General features: G+C 32.9%; 1 protein-coding gene across 1 annotated transcript in view; it reads left to right on the forward strand.

The window, feature by feature from the left end:
• The window catches only part of ACTR3 (actin related protein 3), a 49,888-nt gene extending 31,958 nt beyond the window's left edge, over positions 1–17,930 (forward strand). The window contains exons 4-12 of the mRNA XM_061135172.1: positions 1,628–1,738; positions 4,734–4,829; positions 6,260–6,367; positions 9,079–9,222; positions 10,844–11,017; positions 11,462–11,554; positions 11,704–11,829; positions 15,065–15,148; positions 16,707–17,930. Of these exons, the coding sequence (XP_060991155.1) occupies positions 1,628–1,738; positions 4,734–4,829; positions 6,260–6,367; positions 9,079–9,222; positions 10,844–11,017; positions 11,462–11,554; positions 11,704–11,829; positions 15,065–15,148; positions 16,707–16,802 (1,032 nt within the window). The 3' untranslated portion in view covers positions 16,803–17,930. The remainder of the gene's footprint in view (positions 1–1,627; positions 1,739–4,733; positions 4,830–6,259; positions 6,368–9,078; positions 9,223–10,843; positions 11,018–11,461; positions 11,555–11,703; positions 11,830–15,064; positions 15,149–16,706) is intronic.
• The last annotated feature ends 2,743 nt before the right edge of the window (positions 17,931–20,673 follow it).

Raw genomic sequence — 20,673 nt, forward strand, 5'->3', positions numbered from 1 at the left:
TAAACTTCCAGTAATGTTATAAAATGAATGATGTAATAAGTACATCTCTTTCCTTTCCTAAAGCAAAGTGAGGAGTTCAGTTCAGTTGCTCAGTCGTGTCCGGCTCTGCAACTCCATGGACTGCTGCACGCGAGGGCTCCCTGTCCATCACCAGCTCCCAGAGTTTACTCAAACTCACGACCATTGATTTGGTGATGCCATGCAACCATCTCATCCTCTGTCATCCCCTTCTCCTCCCACTTCCAATCTTTCCCAGTATCAGGGTCTTTTCCAATGAGACAGTGAGGAGTAGAAGTTTTTTTTTAAGTGTAATGCTTTAAGAAGTATCTATTAGAAGGCTTTGGTGAAATGTGGTTATTAAAAATGGATAAGAGGTTTAATGATGACTAAATGACAATAGGATATTTTCTTCATTAATAAATTCAGCCTTAGGTACTGAGTGTATATTTATACTATGCATGGAACTGTATTTTAAAAAATGTTTTCTTTTATAAAATTTTGGAAGAGTTTTGCCTAAGCTTTTACTTGGCTTGTTTAAGGAATTCTTCATATATTCAGAATACTAATTTTTGCTTTAGATTTATCTGTTGTGAAACTGTTTTATTGCAGAGGTTCACAAACTTTCTTAGTGCCTTTAGTGTTTCAGTAAAAGTTTTGACAGTTTTTTGTCACTTAGAAGGATTTGTAACAGTCTGTTGAGTAGCAACGTAGCTACTTGGAAAAAAAAATGACACTTCTTTGAAAGGAAAATATTTTTGTTTAATTATTAGTTAGTTACTATTAGGATGCATGTGCCTATCAGGTAGGTCAGTTTCTCACACCTAGAATTAGATTTTGTATCACCATCCTCATTTCTTAATTTGCTTTTTTATATTTCTTATTTTATGGATTTTTGGGGGGAGAGATTTAATTTTTATCATAGCAACTGCTGGTAATCCAGTTTTTCAAAGAAGTGATGTTACTGACTGATGTTGAAACTGTACTGTTTTAAACTAGTAGATAATGTAGTGTCAAACTGATTCTGCGTATCACCAAATTTCCCTGGAAAATTGAAAGTACTTGCGATGTCTTTTTGAATTTTCTGTAGTTCTGCCAGGTTCAGTTTTGAAACTGAGTCTATACAGATATGTATGACTTGTCTTACAAAATTTTGCTTGCTTGATATACGATTATTCTTGCTATTTACTTACCAGCTGTTTTTTATATATTAGACACACAACAAATATTTGTGAGAGCTAATAAAGAGTAAGCAGGTTGTCATAACCTGTAATTTTCACAAGCTGAATTTTAATGGGGTATGTTTCTATTATATAATTTTCAAAAATCCAGAAAGACTGGTGCAATCTTTCATCTAGATTGAATAGTTTTTAATATTTTGACATATTTGCATTTTTTTTAATAGAAACATCTGAAAATATGTAGAAATCATTTCCTTTATCTCTAGTTAAGTATGCATCTTCTAATGATCTGTGTGTCATTACACCTAAGAAATGCTTCCCTCATCTAATATTTTTGGTATTACTATTATTAATATAAAATAATAATTAGATATTGTTTTATATAATAAATATCAAAATTTTGATATTAATAAAGATTTAATTCCTGTTTTGTTTTTTTGTTTTAATAGTGGCCAATCCGCCATGGTATAGTTGAAGATTGGGATTTGATGGAAAGGTTTATGGAGCAAGTGATCTTTAAATATTTAAGGGCAGAACCTGAAGATCATTATTTTCTTTTGGTAAGCACAATTTGTAATTTCAGTGAGGAAATTTTTGAAGAAGCTTAATGAGAATGTTTTCATTACATCTGTACTCAATAGGCTCTAATTTATTTGTCATGTATCTAAAAACATTGTGATAAATCTGAATCATTTTTAGTATCTTTAACGTAAATTTGAGGGGAAAAAGTTGGAAACATGGCACTTTTTTTTTATTAAACAGCGGGTATGATTTCATTTGTGATTCTTGCTAATAAAATATGTAATTTAATTTTTAAACTTTTTTCACCAAAGCAATGCATGTTTATAACTTTAAAAATTTAAGTGCTATGGATTTAACTTTATAAAACAGCACTTTCCTTCCTCACCTCTCCCTACTCTTAAACCCTTGATCCCCCAGAGGCACACGCTTTAAAATTTTAAAGAGTTTTTCCTGATAGTTTTCTCATGTATTTCTTCTACTTTTTGTTTGTTATTTTAAATATTAGATACTATAATTTCCTACTAGGAAAGATGAGTATTTTGTTCTTTTCCTTTTGTCGCCCCTCCTTAACACAACATCCTTATCTTCTTCCTCTTTCTGTGATATAGTTATATCATAATTTTGGGTAAAATTAATATTTTTTATTATGGTGACTGTGTGTGTGTGTGTGTGTGTGTATATATATATATATATATATATACACACACATAAATATGTGAATATACATATACATAAAGTTCAAAGAACCTTGCATTGAGCACCTGCAGTCTAGACTCAGCAATCAATTTTACTGTAATTGTCTTAGAACATCTGTTTATTTGGTTATCTTTCTATTACTCCATCTTACTTTTTAAATCACTGCAAAGAGTTGCAGATTGAGTCATTTCGCCCCTAACTACTTTAGCATACATTATCATCAACTAGGGGCTTCCCGTATGGCTCAGCTGGTAAAGAATCCGCCTGCAATGTGAAAGACCTGGGTTCAATCTCTGGGTTGGGAAGATCCCCTGGAGAAGGGAAAGGCTAACCACTCCAGTATTCTGGCCTGGAGAATTCCATGGACTGTACAGTCCATGGGGTTTCAAAGAGTCGGACACGACTGAGCGACTTACACGTCATCAACTAGAGTTTATTACTGTTTACATTTTTTTCTTTTATATAAAACTTACATTCTGTAAAATCACACATCTTAACCCTACCATTTTATTGGTTTGACCTGTCATTGGCAAACTTTGTCTAAAGGTAGACAGGAAAGATTTTTGGCTTTGTGAACCATGTGGTGTCTGTTGCATCTGCTTAGCTCTGCTATTGTAGTAGGAAAGCCACCATACGCAGTACTTAAAGGAGTGGCTGTGGCTGTGTTCCAGTCAACTTATTTACAAAAAGAAGGGTAGCCTGGATTTGGCCTGCAGGATGCATGATGTCTGAATCGTTGCGCTTCTCTGGTTTTGACAGATGCATATGTCTGTGTAGCCCAAACCCTTATCAGAATACAGAACATTAATTACTGTTAAGCTGCAAATTATCTCGTGCCCTTTTCCACTTAATCCCTACCCCCGTCTCTTGGAGGCAACCCTTGTTCCATTTTTTTCCCCACACATAGACGTTTTCCTTATTTTTGAGTTTCATATAAATGGAATTGTATAAGATGTGTTCTTTGGTAAGACTTCACTCACCGTGATCTTGAAGCTCATGCGTGTTGTTGGATTTGCTGGGTCATACTCTGTTTTGTACTTACTGCCCATTTCCCTGTTGAAAATCACCTGGGCTGTTCCAAGTTTGTGATAGTTAGGAATATTTTGGATATTGTGAATGTTCTTATAGAAGTCTTTTGTGAACATGTTTTTATTTCTCTTGTGTAAACACCTAGATAAGGAATTGTTGTGTCATAGGATAGCTGTATGATTGATTTTATAGGAAGGTTTCAGAACTTTTCCCAAACGACTGTACCTTTTTGCACACCCACCAACAATGTGTTATTGATCTGGTTACTCTGCGTTCTATCTAACATTTCATATGTGTCAGTCTTTTTAATTTTAGCCATTCTGGTGGGTGTGAGCTTTCTCATTTGGGTTTTCATTTGCATTTTTCTGGTGACTGGTAACATTGAGTACTTTTTCATGTGCTTATTAGCTATTTGTATATTTTCCTTGTGAGATCTTCTGATTAAATTTTATTTTGTATAGAATTCTGTTTTTCTTGGAGTGAATAATTTAACTGCCTTGGTTTTTTTAGTTTGCTTAATTTTACAGATAACTATTAGTAAATTATCTCCAAATTCTTGAACATAGTCCAGAGCCTTCCTAAATAAGTTTAAATATATCAAGTAGTTTAGAAGTTAAAGGTTTTATGAATGGAAAAGATCTAATCCCAGTTAATTGAAAAAAATTTCTATGGTGTCTTTTAAAATCTAGAACATGATTTTATTTACAGTGAATTTAAGTTTTATCTGTCTTTCCTTTTGCAAGTTGGGCTCATTAAATTTAAGGAATTTTTCCTTAACTCCAGGTCAAAAAGATAATTCTGTATTTCTTAAGTTTAAGTTTTGCCTTTCAAGTTTAAGTATTTGAGATAACAAAAATAATTGAATAGTCAAATCGACTCATGAGAATGTCTTATGTGGTTTCAAGCTTGGTGATATAAAACGATTTAGGTATTCCTGAGGCAAAGGTGAATCATGAAGTTCAGGATTTTGGGTGCTGTTCCGTAGGTCCTTTCTTGCCTCACTGGTATATGTTCTGACCCAGACTTACCCCATAGGTCTCTAAGTGATGTGGTGTATGCAGTCACATAACTTAAACTGAAGAGAACTGTGTAAATATCTCCATTTTATACTCTAGCAGTTACATGTATGTATAGATCTATTTGAATTCTCTAGTTTTTCATTAGCCTATGTGTCTTTGTACCTCTGAGTTTAATGACTTTTATATAAATATAGTGTTTGAAAAATACATTATTTCTCACTTACAAATTGTCTATAAAGTTATCACAGTAATCTGATAATGTCTATTTAAATGTTATTCAATTTCATAGACTGAACCTCCACTGAATACTCCAGAAAACAGGGAATACACTGCTGAAATAATGTTTGAGTCCTTCAATGTTCCTGGCTTGTACATTGCTGTACAGGTAAGCAAGTTTAGATGTCAAAATAAGCATGGCTCTTAAATTTTAAGCTGATTTAATTCAACCTTAAAATATTTGTGTATTTTTCTTAATTTCAAAACATATCATAGTTTTCTATTAAATTGATAATTTAGAAATCATTAGAGCAATGGAACTGTTTAGTGAGTAAAAGAGAAATGTAGAAGTAAATTGATGGTTTTTGGATAAATTAATAAGGCCTTTCGTAGAACAGAAATAAGGGAACTCATATTTATTCAGAGTTCATGTCAAAAGCTTTGTATACACATTTATTTACCCTTATAACATTCCTTGTGTCCTTCTTTGTAATCTGTTTTGAATTAGTTACCAGTACATATGTTTGACCATTGTTGCCATCGTGCCCCTCTGTATACTGTATATCATAAATCCCTATAATGTTTTGTCGAATTTAATTTGTATGAAATTAAATCTGTATGGAACAGTGGAATACTTTCTCTCCCCTCTTAGGAACAGAGCTTACTTCTTACTTGTTTCTTAACCCTGTAGCAAATGTGATCCCTGGCATATCACAAATGCTTAACAAGTATATAAATTATTGTGTAGTTCTGTTAGCCCATAATGATTATGGTGTGATCCAGTGTTAAAGTAAGAGGATGGTCTAGTTACCTTTCTAGATTCCTTTCAGCGATTATATTGCAAGTAGATAAAATAAAGCCAGCTTAATACTGTTTTTAATTAATTATCTTGTTTGAGGCTTGGATTTGTATGAAATTTAGTTTTTTTAATTCAACTAGTTACATTAATTTCTTAATTTGTAAATGGAAAAACTTATACTTTATTGCTTATGCCAAGATTTTTTATAGAAAAACATTATTTCATCAACTTTGTTTTCCTAATTAAATCATAGTATTTGGAAGTGTGCAGTGGTCTTTTCTCTGCTCATATAGCTTGTTACATATTCCTGAATGCATGTTGCATTTAGAAAATTTGGAGCTAATCTTTTAAGAGTGACACTTGTATATAGCCATCTATGTATTAAATAACTCATGGTTGGTGTCTCTACCTTACTTGCACCTTTGTGTTTGTTATAGGCTAGGCCATATATATACACAAAGTCTAAGTCCTGTACTGTATTATCTCATGTTAGTCTCCTATATGTTAGTACTGTAGTATCTCATGTTAGTCTTCCACTATTTTTTTGGCTATAGGAGGAAAATGGCCCTCACTAAAATATGGAAAATTTATAAATATGCCCCTAAAAACTAATGTGAGCCTTTAAGTTGTCTTAATAATATGTAGGATATAAACAATTTTATTGTATAATGTAAGTTAATTCTGTGTATTTTCTTTCCAAAGATACTACGTTTACAATTGAATAAAGTTCTACAATAAAAAAATTTTTCTATTAACTGTTTATTTCATTTTCGTGCCTGCCATGTTTCTTTTTGTCCAAGGCCGTTCTTGCCTTAGCTGCATCTTGGACCTCCAGACAAGTAGGAGAACGGACGTTGACCGGTACGGTAATAGACAGTGGAGATGGTGTCACTCATGTCATCCCTGTGGTAAGGATATTTTACAATTACTCAACAAGATAGCAGTTAACATCTAGCAAGGTTAAATTATATGGATTAATGCCACCTTAAAAAAAAACTTGAAATATTATATTTATTTACTATAACTTGGTCATTGCTCAGCTATAGTTGTGTTTTGCTCACATTATTTGAATTTTGTGAACAAATTCTGTTTTTTTTTTTTTTTTTTTCTTTTTTGCTATAGGTTTGTACTATAGTTAAAAATAATTAGAAAATTATTAGAAGTTGTTTCCAATTTGTAGTTAGGAAATGATGAATTCTAGTATCTGGAACGGAAATGTGCCTTTCTTTTCTTAAACATGGAATTCAGTTTTCCAATTTGGATGTATGTTAGCCAGTGAATGTGCTAAGTCACTCAGTCATGTCTGACTCTGCGACCCCACGGACTGTAGCCCGCCAGACTTCTCTGCCCATGGGATTCTCCAGGCAAGAATACTGGAGTGGGTTGCCATTTCCTACTCCACAGCCAGTGAATAGTTTTTCTTATTCTTCTTAATTAACAGATTTCATACTTGTGTTAGCGTTCTACTAAAGTGGCAGTTAGTTGAAAGCACATGACCATCAATGACTTTGGGGAATTACATTTTTGAATTAAAAAGCTCAAGTTGTGGTTGTGCTTTGCATGGACGTAATCAAGCACATTAAGAAAACTGCATCAGATTGGATTATTTGTGAGAGAAGGCATTTTTCTGCCAAAGCCTTTCTACTTCTAATTTTTAACAACAAATTAAATATTTTCATTGTGCCCAATAGACTCAGAGTTATTACTTGAATTCATACTGATCTCTATCGGCTTGGTATATATAGAAATATTTCTCTTTTAAAAATGTTTTATGTTACATTGACTATCATGTAAAGAATGAAATTGTTTTGAACTTTTATTTCTTCATTATTCTTATTCCTCATTTTAATGCACTGGGCAACCTCTGTTGACAATTACATCCTCAGAGTGATTATTAGATTAGATGTAATAATTCACCCTCCTGATATCATAATAGTTTTAGCAATACTTGCCCTTTTTAAAAAAAAAAAAGAAACTTTTTTGAAATATAATTCACACGCCACACAATTCATTCATTTATAGTGTACAATGCAGTGTTTTTTGTATAAAGTGCATCATTACCAGTCAATTTTAAAACATTTTTATCACTCTAAAAAGAAACCTTATATATCTTAGCATTTACTCTCCCCCCTTACCTTTAGCCCAGTCTACTTTTTCTGTCTCTATAGTTTTGCTTGTTCTCGATATTTCATATTAATGGAGTTCTACACTCTTGTGATTGTCCTCTCTCACATAGCCCAGTGTTTTCAAGGTTTATCCATGATGTAGCATGTCTAGTACTTCACTTATTATTATTGCCAAATGATATCTTATTGTATGGCTATTCTACATTTTATTGTATTGCATTGGGGGATATTTTAATATCTTGGAAATTAGGGTGTATCTAATAATTTGATAGCTTTTTTTATAATTTAGTTGGCATATTTTTCTTAGTGCTACATATTCTTTTCCTTTTTTTTTTCCAGAATGGGAACAATAATAGCAACCTGTTTAATAGAACTGTTTTGAGGATTAAATAATGGATACATGTATGCTGCTTAGAGATACATAAAGATTCTTAAATTGTTCATTTAAAATTCTCATTTTAACCTCAAGATCTATGTTGTAGATTATATTATCCTTTAAGGACCTCAGTTTACTTACTTATAAAATGCAAGTGAGTTCCTTAACATCACCAAGTAGGTCATGGGGCTAGGATTTGAACTTGCTCTGCCTGACTGCAGTCTTTTCTTAATATCTACACAATTAAGCAATAATATCTTTATCCTTATAATTAATATTGGAGTAGGTAATTTGCAAAAAGAAGCTACCAACTTGGAACAGTTTTATGAAGCATATTAAGAATTGGGTATTCCTATTTTTTCCTGCATTCTTTTGAATTAATGGGAATGTTTTTTATAATTTCATTTTATCTTTTTTACTGACTTAGCTATGCTGTGTATTTCTTTGTTATTGTCATTTGATTTTGGTGAGTTTTGCTGTATAGTTTATAGTAAACATCTCTAACTTACCATAATCTAATAATAATACTCTACCTTTTCATAAAATAACAGTGTTGTTAATGAAATCTAATTTTGTTACATTATTTTTATCTACTTCTGAGTTGTATAAATTTATGAATTCATTCTGCAAAATTAAATTATTTGGAATTATGATGGTGCATGGACTATCTCAGGCTTAAGTTGGTACCTACTTCATTAGAAAAATGATAGAAAATGTGTGTTAATGATCAAATTTCCTACAATGCAATTTCTTGCTGAAATTATAGAAAATTTAAACAGTAAATTCCTATCTGAAGTCTGTTATCTAAAACCTTTAATGCTTCTGAAATTCACTATTTCTTTGTTGTTGAATCATTTCAGTCTTTGTTATAAACTCTTACCAGTGGGATAATAAATCTAACTTGCTGGCCATTCTTATTCATGGTGTCTGTACAGTATTGTAAATTCTGTGGTAAGTTAGCTATGAATACAGTTGAGGAATAAAGACTAGAAGCATTTTCTTGGAATGAAGCAATAGTTAAGGATACAAATGCAGTAATCTGAGAAATTGATCTTTAGTGATTAGTTTAGGTGATTCTTGAAAACATTGAAAATAACTTGACACTTTTCCCCTCCAGGCTGAAGGGTATGTGATTGGCAGCTGTATTAAGCACATTCCAATCGCAGGACGAGATATCACGTATTTTATTCAGCAGTTGTTGCGAGACCGAGAAGTAGGAATTCCTCCAGAACAATCCTTGGAAACTGCTAAGGCAGTGAAGGTAAAAAATTATGCTGAGAACATAATTCAGTTAGAAATGAAAGTCATGTTTATAATATTAACTGGAAAAATTCTTAAGTCAAGAACAGTAGTTTAACAAAAGGTTTTGTTACCAGTTACAAACCACTATTCTTAATTTATATTTTTTTCTCTGTACTTCTTATAGGAGATTTTGGGGTCTTAGCAACTTGTTGCTTGCTCTCACCACATTTCACATTTGAGAAGACTAACATATAAGGACATTGATACAAACTGACTTCAACATACTTACTGTCTTTAGTAAAATAAATGTAGCATGCCTTGGAGGTACTGTGGGTTCTGTTCTGGCCCATTGTGGGAAAGCGAGTATCACAAAAAAGCAAATCGCACAAATTTTTTGGTTTCCCACTGCATTTAAAGGTTATATTTACACTACAGTCTATTAAGTGGCAATAGCATTATGTCTGTAAAATGTATGTACTTTAATTTGGAACCCCATACTTGAATTAAAAAATATTTATTGCTAAAGCATGCTGTCATCTGATAATGCAGATGCCAAATATCTTCAGTTTGTAAAAAATACATTATTGGCGAAGCACAGTAAAATGGGGTATGTCTGTGATTAGTTCACTTCAGAGTCCTCACATCTCAATTTTCACTGATTTCTTTATTTCTGATTCTAACAGTTATCTGTTACAACAAAATTTTTGGTGTCGTTGATTCATTGGGCTGTAGAATAGTTGCAGTGGTTGGTTCAAATGATATGGCAGATAGAAGAAAAATGTGAAGGCTGTGTAAGGTATTTTAATAATTTGTATGCTGCACTAGGGCTTATGCAAAATACCAAAATATTTAGCATTGCTTTTTAACATTTATCATTTGTCAACATATCTAAAAAATTTCATTTATGTTTTAAATACATAAAAGCAAAACTTCCCAGGTAAAAATAGTTCCATTGATTTGACAGTCTTTGCATGATTATAGTGTTTTCCTTGCTTATCAGAGGTTAGGAATGAAAGTGGATTTACCACTTCCTACATAGTAAAGGAATTTGTTAATGGTTGCCAAAAGTCACCTCAGAAATTTTATTTACTGAAGCATAGTTGCTGTATAATATATATGTTACAGGTGTACAGCATAGTGAGGCATAGCTTTTAAAGATCATACTTCATTTAAAATACTGGCTGTATTCCCTATGTTGTACAATATATCCTTGAAGTTTATTTTATACCTAATAATTTGTACCTCTTACTCTATTATAAATTTGTGTGGTTATGTCAGGTATTTATTTTGCAATTCTTTGTGTATTTTGTTTTCTCTTTTCTTAAATATAAAGTCCTTTGAGTATTGAAACAGTATAAAATTTTGTATGACATTAATGAGTGCTTTCATGAAGTAGCACTGAAATATTAGAAATTGACTCTTTGTTAAGTCTTATTCTATTTGTATGTGAAGCCCAGGAGATGAGCTGTTTATTTGTACTATACATATGATAACATCCTAACATAAAATTTTCTTCATCTTAATTTCTGAATTTTATTTTCTTAAGGTATTTTTCATCTGATTTTAGTTTACTGAAAATAAATACCATTCTGTTTTGCTTTTCCTAAAACAATGGAGAAAAATTACTTTTCGTTTTCTAGGAGCGCTATAGTTATGTCTGCCCAGACTTAGTAAAAGAATTTAACAAGTATGATACAGATGGATCAAAGTGGATTAAACAGTATACTGGAATCAATGCTATCTCAAAGAAAGAGTTTTCCATTGATGTTGGATATGAGAGATTCTTGGGACCTGAAATTTTTTTTCATCCAGAGGTAAGTTGTTTTTTTTTTATTTTTTTAAAGATAGATTTGTTTTGAATTATTCTGCAGAAAATACCAGTCAATAGTATCAGAGTTAATCTCAGGAACTTTCTTTTGAATGCTAAAGTGCTATAGTGAGTAATCTTTACATCAATGTATATTCTCATCCGCATTGTAAAGTGCTCCCATTTATATAGATTTTTGCCAGGTCATAGTATATGTTTGGCTTTACATTTTTGCTAATCTGATGGTTATGAGATGGTATATGTATGTAATCATTATTTTAATTTTATTTCTTTTGAAATCTCTGATTTCAGTGTCTTTGAGGCAGAGACCAGAATTTATTATTTCTAGACATCCTTTTATTTTTGAACTGAAAAGTTTCTTAATTTTTAATTGTGATATTTAAATCAGTAGTGGTCTAATCTCTATTATGTGTCCAACTTAACTTTTCAGTTTGCTAACCCAGACTTTACCCAGCCTATCTCAGAAGTTGTAGATGAAGTAATTCAGAATTGTCCTATTGATGTCAGACGTCCTCTCTACAAGGTCAGTGTTTATAGCAGAGTTGTTATTGTAAGTGACACTTTTAAAAAACGTCTTTATTTTCTCTCTGTTGGTAAATGTAGATTTAAAAACACGTCTAAACTTCTCTTTATGTAAAAGTTCTGTTTATTTATTTTTCTCCACTAATACAGAATATTGTCCTCTCCGGAGGTTCAACCATGTTCAGGGACTTTGGACGTCGCTTGCAAAGAGATTTGAAAAGAACTGTAGATGCCAGACTGAAATTAAGTGAGGAATTGAGTGGTGGTAGATTGAAGGTAAGTTTTCTCAATTATTGGTAGAAAGGTTGAGGGTGCCTTGATTATCATATTGGAAATGTAGAATGTCTGCCAGCTTTGTTTGGAAGGTAAGAGGAGCCTGAGGTATCTAATGAAAAGTGGTTAATTTTATAGATTAATATCCATGATATTCTTGGTCATTCCATCCCTCTAGGATATTACCTATATTTCTGGAAAATATGACAACCCAATGCAGTATTGTTGCCTGGAGAATTCCATGGACAGAGGAGCCTGGTGGGCTACTATCATGGGGTCGCAGAGTCAGCCATGACTGAGTGATTAGCACTTTCACTTTCATAGCTATGAGAGAGATTTTTTTTAATGTTTATCTCACAGATAATTTACATATAGTAGTTTGTTGCATATTCCAGGAATAATATTCTTTATGAGTCTACAAAATATTAAATACCTTTTATAGCAGGACAACAAAGCAGAGTTGAAAGAGACTGTTGTGTGATTTCACCTGTTTTCACACACTGACTGTCCTCTCCAATAGCAGCCTCATAGCTTGAAATCAGATTGTTGGTACAGCAAAATAACCTTTCAATTTCTGTCCTGTAATTTTGGGTTTGCTGTCAAAAAAAAAAAAATCAAAATTAACTTCAAATTCTCAGATGACTGCTTTATATATATATAATATATATATAAATATTTGTAAATATTTATATATTTCCAGTAAATTTTGTTTCATTTTCATTATATGTGGGATATTGAAGCAAAACTTTGATTCAGAGGATATATTACTAAGTAAAACCCATTTATGCAACTTGGAAAATTTCCAAGAATGAGGGCTTCATCCGAGACTACCAGTTACCCAGAATTACTTGAAAGTGGTAAATACAACACCCTGTGGTTTACTGCTGTTTGAAGAATTGCATGATAGCTGACTACTTTCAGCCCCTAAATTTTGATTATCTTTAAACTATACCTTGGAGTGTACAGTAAAAAGTAGTTGTTTGGTTTGTAATGACTCATTGCAGCTAAATAAAAATGTTTAAAATATTTTAAGTTTCTTACACATTTCTAAGAACTGAGAGATTGTTTTTTTTTCTCTCAGTGTTGTCAGCACTATGCTAACATATCTAATAATACAGGAAAAATCCTACATACTGGAGTACTCCACCTCCTTCCCTTTTATTTTACTCAGTAGTTATTTTTATGGATCTTTATAACATCTTTATATATCTGTATTTAAATCTGGCTTTTTTTCCTGTCAATCCGATTTTAAAGGACAGTCAAATAGTTTTTTTTTAGTAACAAAAAGCCATATCTTTTTGTGACATAAATTAAAAAAATTTTTATTCCAAAATAATTTCATACTTTAACGTGGTTGGCAAATTCTAGTAGAATTCCTATATATTCTTCTCCTAGACTTCCAAATTTTAGCATTTTATATTTGCTTTATTTTTCTATTTTTATAAATATATGTATAGACACATGTATCTTCCTGAACTATTTGAGAGTGACTTGCAAATATAGCCTATTACCCCTAAATATTTTAGTGTGTATTTCCTAAAAACAGGCCATTACAATTATCAAAATCAAAACATATAAACATATATATATATATATATATATATATATATATATATATATATATATTTTTTTTTATGGTCTAGGATTCAGTCCAGGATCATATGTTTGAATTTGGTTTCATTTCCCTCTTATCTGGAAAAAGTACTCATTTTTTTTGTCTTTTATAACTTTAATATTTTTGAAGACTACAGGCAATTTATTTTGCAGACTGTTTCTCAGTTTGGATTTGTCTGATATTTTCTTAAGATTAGGTTCAGATAATGTATTTTTGACAGTAATAGTTCAGTGGTGATGTTGTATTCTTTTTACTGCATTGTATTGCCAGACGCATGATTTGTTTTTATATGTTAACTTTGATCACCTGGTTAAGTGTGTCAGGTGTCTCTATTATAAAGTTACTGTTTTTTCCTTTATATTTAATAAGAATCTTATAGGATGATACTTTCAGATTAGGTATAACTGCCTTGTTTTTCATCAAAGTCTCAGCCACTGATTTTAACATCATACTTAGTTATTGCTGTGGTAGTTGCCAAATGGTATTTTGCAAATTCCATTATTTATTCTGTATTTCATAGTCTCATTTTACTGTAAGAAAGAGTATGTCCTTCCCCCTTATTCATTCATTAATATCCCTGAACTCCTGATTTCTCAGTTATTCTGTAGGCTGTATCATTAATACTGTTATTAAGTTTGATGCTTAAACTTTCTCATATTTGACTAGTAAGAATCCTTCAGAGGTGGCTTTTATTCCTTTTGTTGTGGCCACAGTATTCTGCAGGTACATCCTCACTTTCTGAAATAGCAAGATATTGCAGGTTCATCTTGTACTTGCTCTTCTCCAGTCTTGAAATCAGCCATTTTATTTCAAGGTACCCTTGTTCCTTTTAGTGGAGAATGCTATATACATAAAATAGACAAGCAGCAAGGATTTTACTGTATAGCACAGGGAACTGTATTCAGTATCTTACAGTAACTAATGGAAAATAACCTGAAATCTATGTACCTATATAGATATGAATTACTTTGCTGTACACCCCAAAACTAACACAATATTATAAACCAACTGTACTTCAATTAAAAGAAACCAAGATTTGGACACTAGATATATATTCAATTGTCACTGAGGGGGTCAATGCATCTAGGCCTTGTTGGCTGTCAGATGTGGGTGTGTGTGTGGGTGTGTGGGTGTGTGTAAATGTAGTTCTCTGTAGAAACTAAAAACTACAGATTCATACAGATAATAGAAGTTCCAGAATACTGTAAGGTTCATTCTTATACCTTCCCATATTTGTAATGCTCTTCTGTGAAACCAGCCTTATGTTCGTTTGCTCAATCCTGGAATACATATAGAGTAGTTTCAGAATTATTGATCCATGCCACTGTGAGAAATAGACCAACTAATGAAAGTTCAGTGTTTGCTTAGTTTTTAGCTTAAGCCTGAGGGTGTAGTCCTAATACTGTGTTCATGGGTTACCTGGATTAGTTCTTTTCCAATACTTCAGGTGGGTTATATTTTTAAAAATTATAAAATTAGCTTAATTTGTTTCTGTTACATTGTTTTGCTCTGTGTACATCCCCACCTCCACATCTTTTTTTGAGTATGTACAACTAAGGTTAAATACTATAGGGATTGTTATATGAGTTTACCATTGAACTGATCTTACTGTATCTTTTATAGCCAAAACCTATTGATGTACAAGTCATTACACACCACATGCAACGATATGCAGTTTGGTTTGGAGGATCTATGCTGGCTTCCACAGTAAGTGAGATGAAGCTTACTTTAAAATTTGACTTTTTTGTTTTAAAGATAAAATAATTTATCAACTTAAACAATTTAGAGGAACAAGAGAAATTTCTTAAATTTTTATATAATATTGCACAGGGAGGTTTTAAAATTGAACACAAATATAGTATTTTTGAAAAGTGGAACTCATTTGGACTTACTGGTTTTTTTGTTTTGTTTTTTGTTCTTGCTGGACCTTTTGTGAGTGAGCACTTACTTTTAAAAATTTATTTAATGTATTTTTTTGGCTGTGCTGAGTCTTCATTGCTGCACGTGGGCTTTCTCTAGTTTCAGCAGCTGGGGGCTGTTCTTCATTGCAGTGCGCAGGTTTCTCCTTGTGGTAGCTTCTTGTTGCAGAGCACAGGCTCTAGGGTGCAAGGACTTCAGTAGTTGCAGCTCATGGGCCCTAGAGTACAGGTGCATGGGCTTAGTTGCCCTGTGGCATGTGGAATCTTTCCGGATCAGGGATAAAACCCATGTCCCCTACTTGGGCAGGCATATTCTTCATCATTGGATCATCAGGGAAGTCCTAGAGTGAGGATTTAAAGCTTATCTGTGGGGAGAACCTTTAGCTCTGTGGTGATACAGGTACCAGAAGGCCATTGTTTTTCCTGTGCAAATATTTTAAAATATTAAGAGTTGCCACATAGGAAGTACGATGTTCTAAACTGAGTCAAGGGAATTAATATACCTCTCCCAAACCAAAACATCTTAAAGTCCCTTTAAAAGATACTTTAATTTTAATATCCTTAGCCTAGTAAATAGTGGTGCTCTACCCTGTAGTGCCTGGAGAAGGAAATGGCAACCCGCTTCAGTATTCTTGCTCGGCAAATCCAGGGACAGAGGAGCCTGGCAGGCTGCAATCCATGATGTCGCAAAGAGTTGTACATGACTGAGCGACTTCACTTTTTTAGCTTTATCCTGTAGTAGACAGTAGAAAATAAAATGTAAGAACTTTTATTTGAATTATTGAAAACTATACAACCTTGGATTTCAATAAAAGCATTTAAAAATAAGAGGTAAAAGTTCTTTTCTTCCTTAATTTGAATTGTCTTCAGTTGTGCTATCTCTATCACCTAGTTGAGTGTGTAACTTTCCCCTTGGAGAAATGAGGTAATAGACTATGGAATAGTCTGTCTATACCAGACCTTCAGTGAGGAAAGCAAGTTTTTGGAACATGACCTGGAATATGTCACCTGTAACTTACATGAATGCTGCTGCTTTTCTTGATTGAATGTACAGTGTGAGAAAGCCACAACAGAATAGTTTGGGCATTTGAGATTCCTCAAAATTGAAAAATTCCAGGAGAAACAGATGTTGAGGAGGGGGATTAGAGAGACTTTTGTCAAATGTTCCTTTTCAGTTTTGGTTATAGACTTGGAGCTGATTTTGAGTCACAGTTGTTAGAATTTCAAAGCTTTGTTCAACTACCATGAATGGACTGATAAACGTTTTAGATTTAACATATCTATCTTAAAGCATGTTGAAAAGTGGTACAGTTTTGACCTTTCCAAAAATCTGTTTTTATTTTCAGCCTGAGTTCTACCAAGTATGCCACACCAAAAAGGATTATGAAGAAATTGGACCTAGCATTTGTCGTCACAATCCAGTGTTTGGAGTCATGTCGTAAAATTGGCTTCATAGTTTTTGGGGTTAGGGAGGTGGGGAAGAAATAGTCTTTCTGATTACCTGTTTTGTCTGGATGGCTGGTTTTAAACCTGACTTGAAATAATAAGACCAAACATTAATTATACAGGAATATTTTAATAAGTATATCAACATGCGAATGTAGAGGAGAGCCAAAATGATTAAGTGTTTTTCTTTAGATTGAATATTTGAATCTTACGTGTATCAAAAAGAAGTGGGTTTTAGTTCTTTCTGTGCCCTGGTATTTTGTATATTATTGAATTATCCAAGATTTGATGGGATTTATCAGTATGTAGATAGCTCTATAATGCTTGAATTGTACACTTTGAAGTGTGTGCAATGCAAGAGCTTGTTTATATTTCATACTTTTTATACTTTGAGGAAAAAAAGTCAAAGAAAAACTAGTATTTGAGGGTAAAAAAAAGTGACCAAGTAAAGGATAAATACAAAAGTAGCCCGTGAGACTTGGCGCACACACACTCATGGGATCCCAGTTATTGTGAAGTGCTCCCACCCTCCTGTGCCCCCAGTGGTTTTCTCTGCAAGCGCTTTTGGAGCTAAGAAGCTAGTGTCCTGGATTAACTGACGCCTGCTACTGCTTTCTGATTGCTCGCATCCTGTTTTCTCGCTTTAAAGGAAAAGTAAAGACAAGACTGTTGGACCAGAATTGCAGTTCTCTAGTGTCATTTCTTATTAAAAAATGAATAATTTGATTACCCAAATTGGTATATTTAAAGCCTAACACCATTCTAATAAAGGCACAAATTTCTTTTTAATACTTGTTTCAGCTCTTTAATCTTTATAAGTTAACTAATAAATCTATTTTCTTCAAACCTCTGCAATAGTTCTTTAAAATCTCAACAGTTGGTTAGTAAGCTGACTTTTTTATGTGCTCTAAACAAATAATTGTGAACTTTTAATATGTTGAGTGCTTTCATTTTGATAACTGGATCTCCATTTGATATTTTCATTTGTATAACTCATTTGCAGTCCAAAAATTTTTTTAGTGCCAGTCCCTGACATATCATGGAAAGTTAATTTTCATTACATTTTAAAATATCTGGATCATGAAGAACAAGTGATGAAAATAAATTAAAACTGAATTACCTTTTCTAATGTTTTTTTTTTTTTTAAGAAGCAGTTGTCGTTCTACTTTGTGTTTATATATTTATGTGCTTTTTATTTCTGTTGAAATAATAGAATTCATTGAAATCTCTATATATATGGTAGAAAATTTCTTGTGAGCTTGAAATTTTGCCAGTTATTTATAGAAGACTAAAATGAGAGATGTTTTTATAGGCTTTTAGAACTTAAGCAGTAATACCAGTGAACACTTGAACTTCATTATCCATGAAAATAACACACAGGATTAATGTTAATATATACTTCTGTCCAAAAATTAAACAATTAAAGTGTTTTTGTCTTTGATATAGATTTGAGGAGTAAACTTTAGTTTTTATTTGGAGTGAATATGGATGTTTAAAATTATATTAGTCATTTATGTGAATCTTAATTCTTTGAGTGTGGGAGTCAGGAACATACTGTATGTTGTAAAGTGGTCATCCTGTCAGGATCAAAGATCTTGTTTTATTTGAAAAAGTATTTCATGAACATTGTAAAAAAAACTGTTCAAGTAGTACCAAAGAGTACATAGTGAAAGATTTCTTTCCTATCCTAGCCTGTCTCATTTTTCTCATCATTACACTCTTAGAATGTCTTTTATGTGCTTATAATTTTCTGTGCATATAGGAATGATATAGCTCCCTTGTTTTATACAAATAGGAGCTTACTATAAATATTGTTCTGCACTTTGCTTTTTCAAAGATCTTTTGATACAGAACTAAATTAATAAGCATTAAAGATTTTATCCCCCTGGCCCAAAACAGTATTATTATTAGTATTGTCATAACTGTCTTTTCCATCTGAGATGACTGAATAGTAAATAAATAAACTCGAGGGTCAGAAATTTTGTTTTAAGCTTAAACTTGCTTGGGGAAACAAGAAGTCTCTAGCCTTTCCTGTATGTTTCCTGGTGTGTAATATGATAGAAACAGTGCTCTTAGGTCCTTTACATCTCTCCTGTCATTGTGTATCATTAATTTATTGCACCCTTGGTTGTATATGTGTAGAGGTTGGCCAAGGTGATTAAAATCTATAACACTGATATGAGAGACTGCATAAGCATGTTACATTGGAAAAACACCAGATTGAAGCCTGAAGCCAATTGTTGAAATTTTTATTCTAGTATTGCAGATTGATAATACAACTCCTTCAACTTTTTTTGTTGTTGTTATTGTTAAAACATGAAAAAAATGTTTATATAATCAGGGGCATATTGTTTGAACTTGCTGGACCTTAATTCAATTAATATATAAGATAGTAGTGTTATCTGGGGGCTTCCCTGGTGGCTCAGCTGGTGAAGAATTACCTGCAATGTGGGAGACCCTGGTTCAATTCCTGGGTTGGGAAGATCCCCTGGAGAAGGGATAGACTACCCACTCCAGTATTCTTGGGCTTCCCTGGTGGCTCAGGCGGTAAAGAATCCCCCTGCAATGCAGGAGATCTGGGTTCAATTTCTGAGTTGCAAAGATCTCCTGGAAGAAGGCATGGCAACCCACTCCAGTATTCTTGCCTGGAGAATCCCCATGGACAGAGGAGACTGGCAGGCTGTGGTCCATGGGGTCGCAAAGAGTTGGACACAACTGAGCGACTAAGCATAGCACAGCACAGTGTTACCTGGATTAACGATGCAGTTTTTATGAGTTGTGAGACTATAGCCTAGTCTTTTTGATTAATTTGTTTGTGGTAGTAAAGATGTTATTAAAGGTCTCCTTTTTGATAGGCAGGACTTTTAATCAATTGGAAATACTAATGGACAGAAATATAATAGATGATGGCTCTCTCTAACATGATGTTTACTCTTTGGTAAGTACAGCTTACCCTTAAAATCAGTAAATGGTGTATACTGCAAGTAATCATCCTGTTCTGATTGATCTTCCTTTTTGATAAGAGATAAGGCAGTTAATCTATTCAGGTCCCTTAATACACATTTTTTGGTTTGTTTTCAAAGCCACTTTAACAAATGGAAATAAATTGTTCTTGCAGTTTCTAGAAATACCTTCAGAAATAAAATGAACTGTGTGGATAATAGGCTGTTATGTTCTCTATTGTTTACTTAATTTCTAGAGAAGTCCTAGAGAATATATCTATAAAAATAAAAACTTTCAGATAACCCTGTAGGTGGTACTAGGGTACTTGTAACAATGTTGAGGAAATTATTTGTAATGTAAAAGCTTATTTGTGTCATTGTAAAGAGTGCTGTTATAAGTACTGGACTTATCTGTCACTAGTGAAGTCCAGTGTATTTCTGGTTTTCTTACCATCCTACTTCTGACTCTTGTGACCCCGTGCTCCCTGATACTTTGTAATTCATCATCAGTAAGCTTGAGGACCTTGGATCGCCCTTGGCAGTCTCTTCCTTAACTGTTAGCACCAAGAATCTCAGCCTCGGTTAACGGGGACTAAATGTATTAGCTAACATACAAACCAAAATATGTGCCGACTCTAGGAGTGGAGCATTCTCTCATTCATATTGGAATCCTGTGTTTTAGAATATGTTTCTGTGTAATAGCACTTAGTCTATATAGTTGGCTGGGGACAGAGTTGTTATTGAGAGTTTATAAGAAACTTTCACAGCAAATTCAGAAAATAAAAACTTTATAATTAGTTCCATATCACATCTAGGCTAACCTTAAGCAACAATGTTTAGATCTGCTTGTGAGTATGAAAAGTTTTTAGATGTTAATGGAAAAGGACTTCTGCTACTCACTGTTAATAACACCTCAATACTATAT

Source organism: Dama dama, chromosome 33 (genome assembly GCF_033118175.1).
Source record: "Dama dama isolate Ldn47 chromosome 33, ASM3311817v1, whole genome shotgun sequence".
Classification (NCBI taxonomy): domain Eukaryota; kingdom Metazoa; phylum Chordata; class Mammalia; order Artiodactyla; family Cervidae; genus Dama; species Dama dama.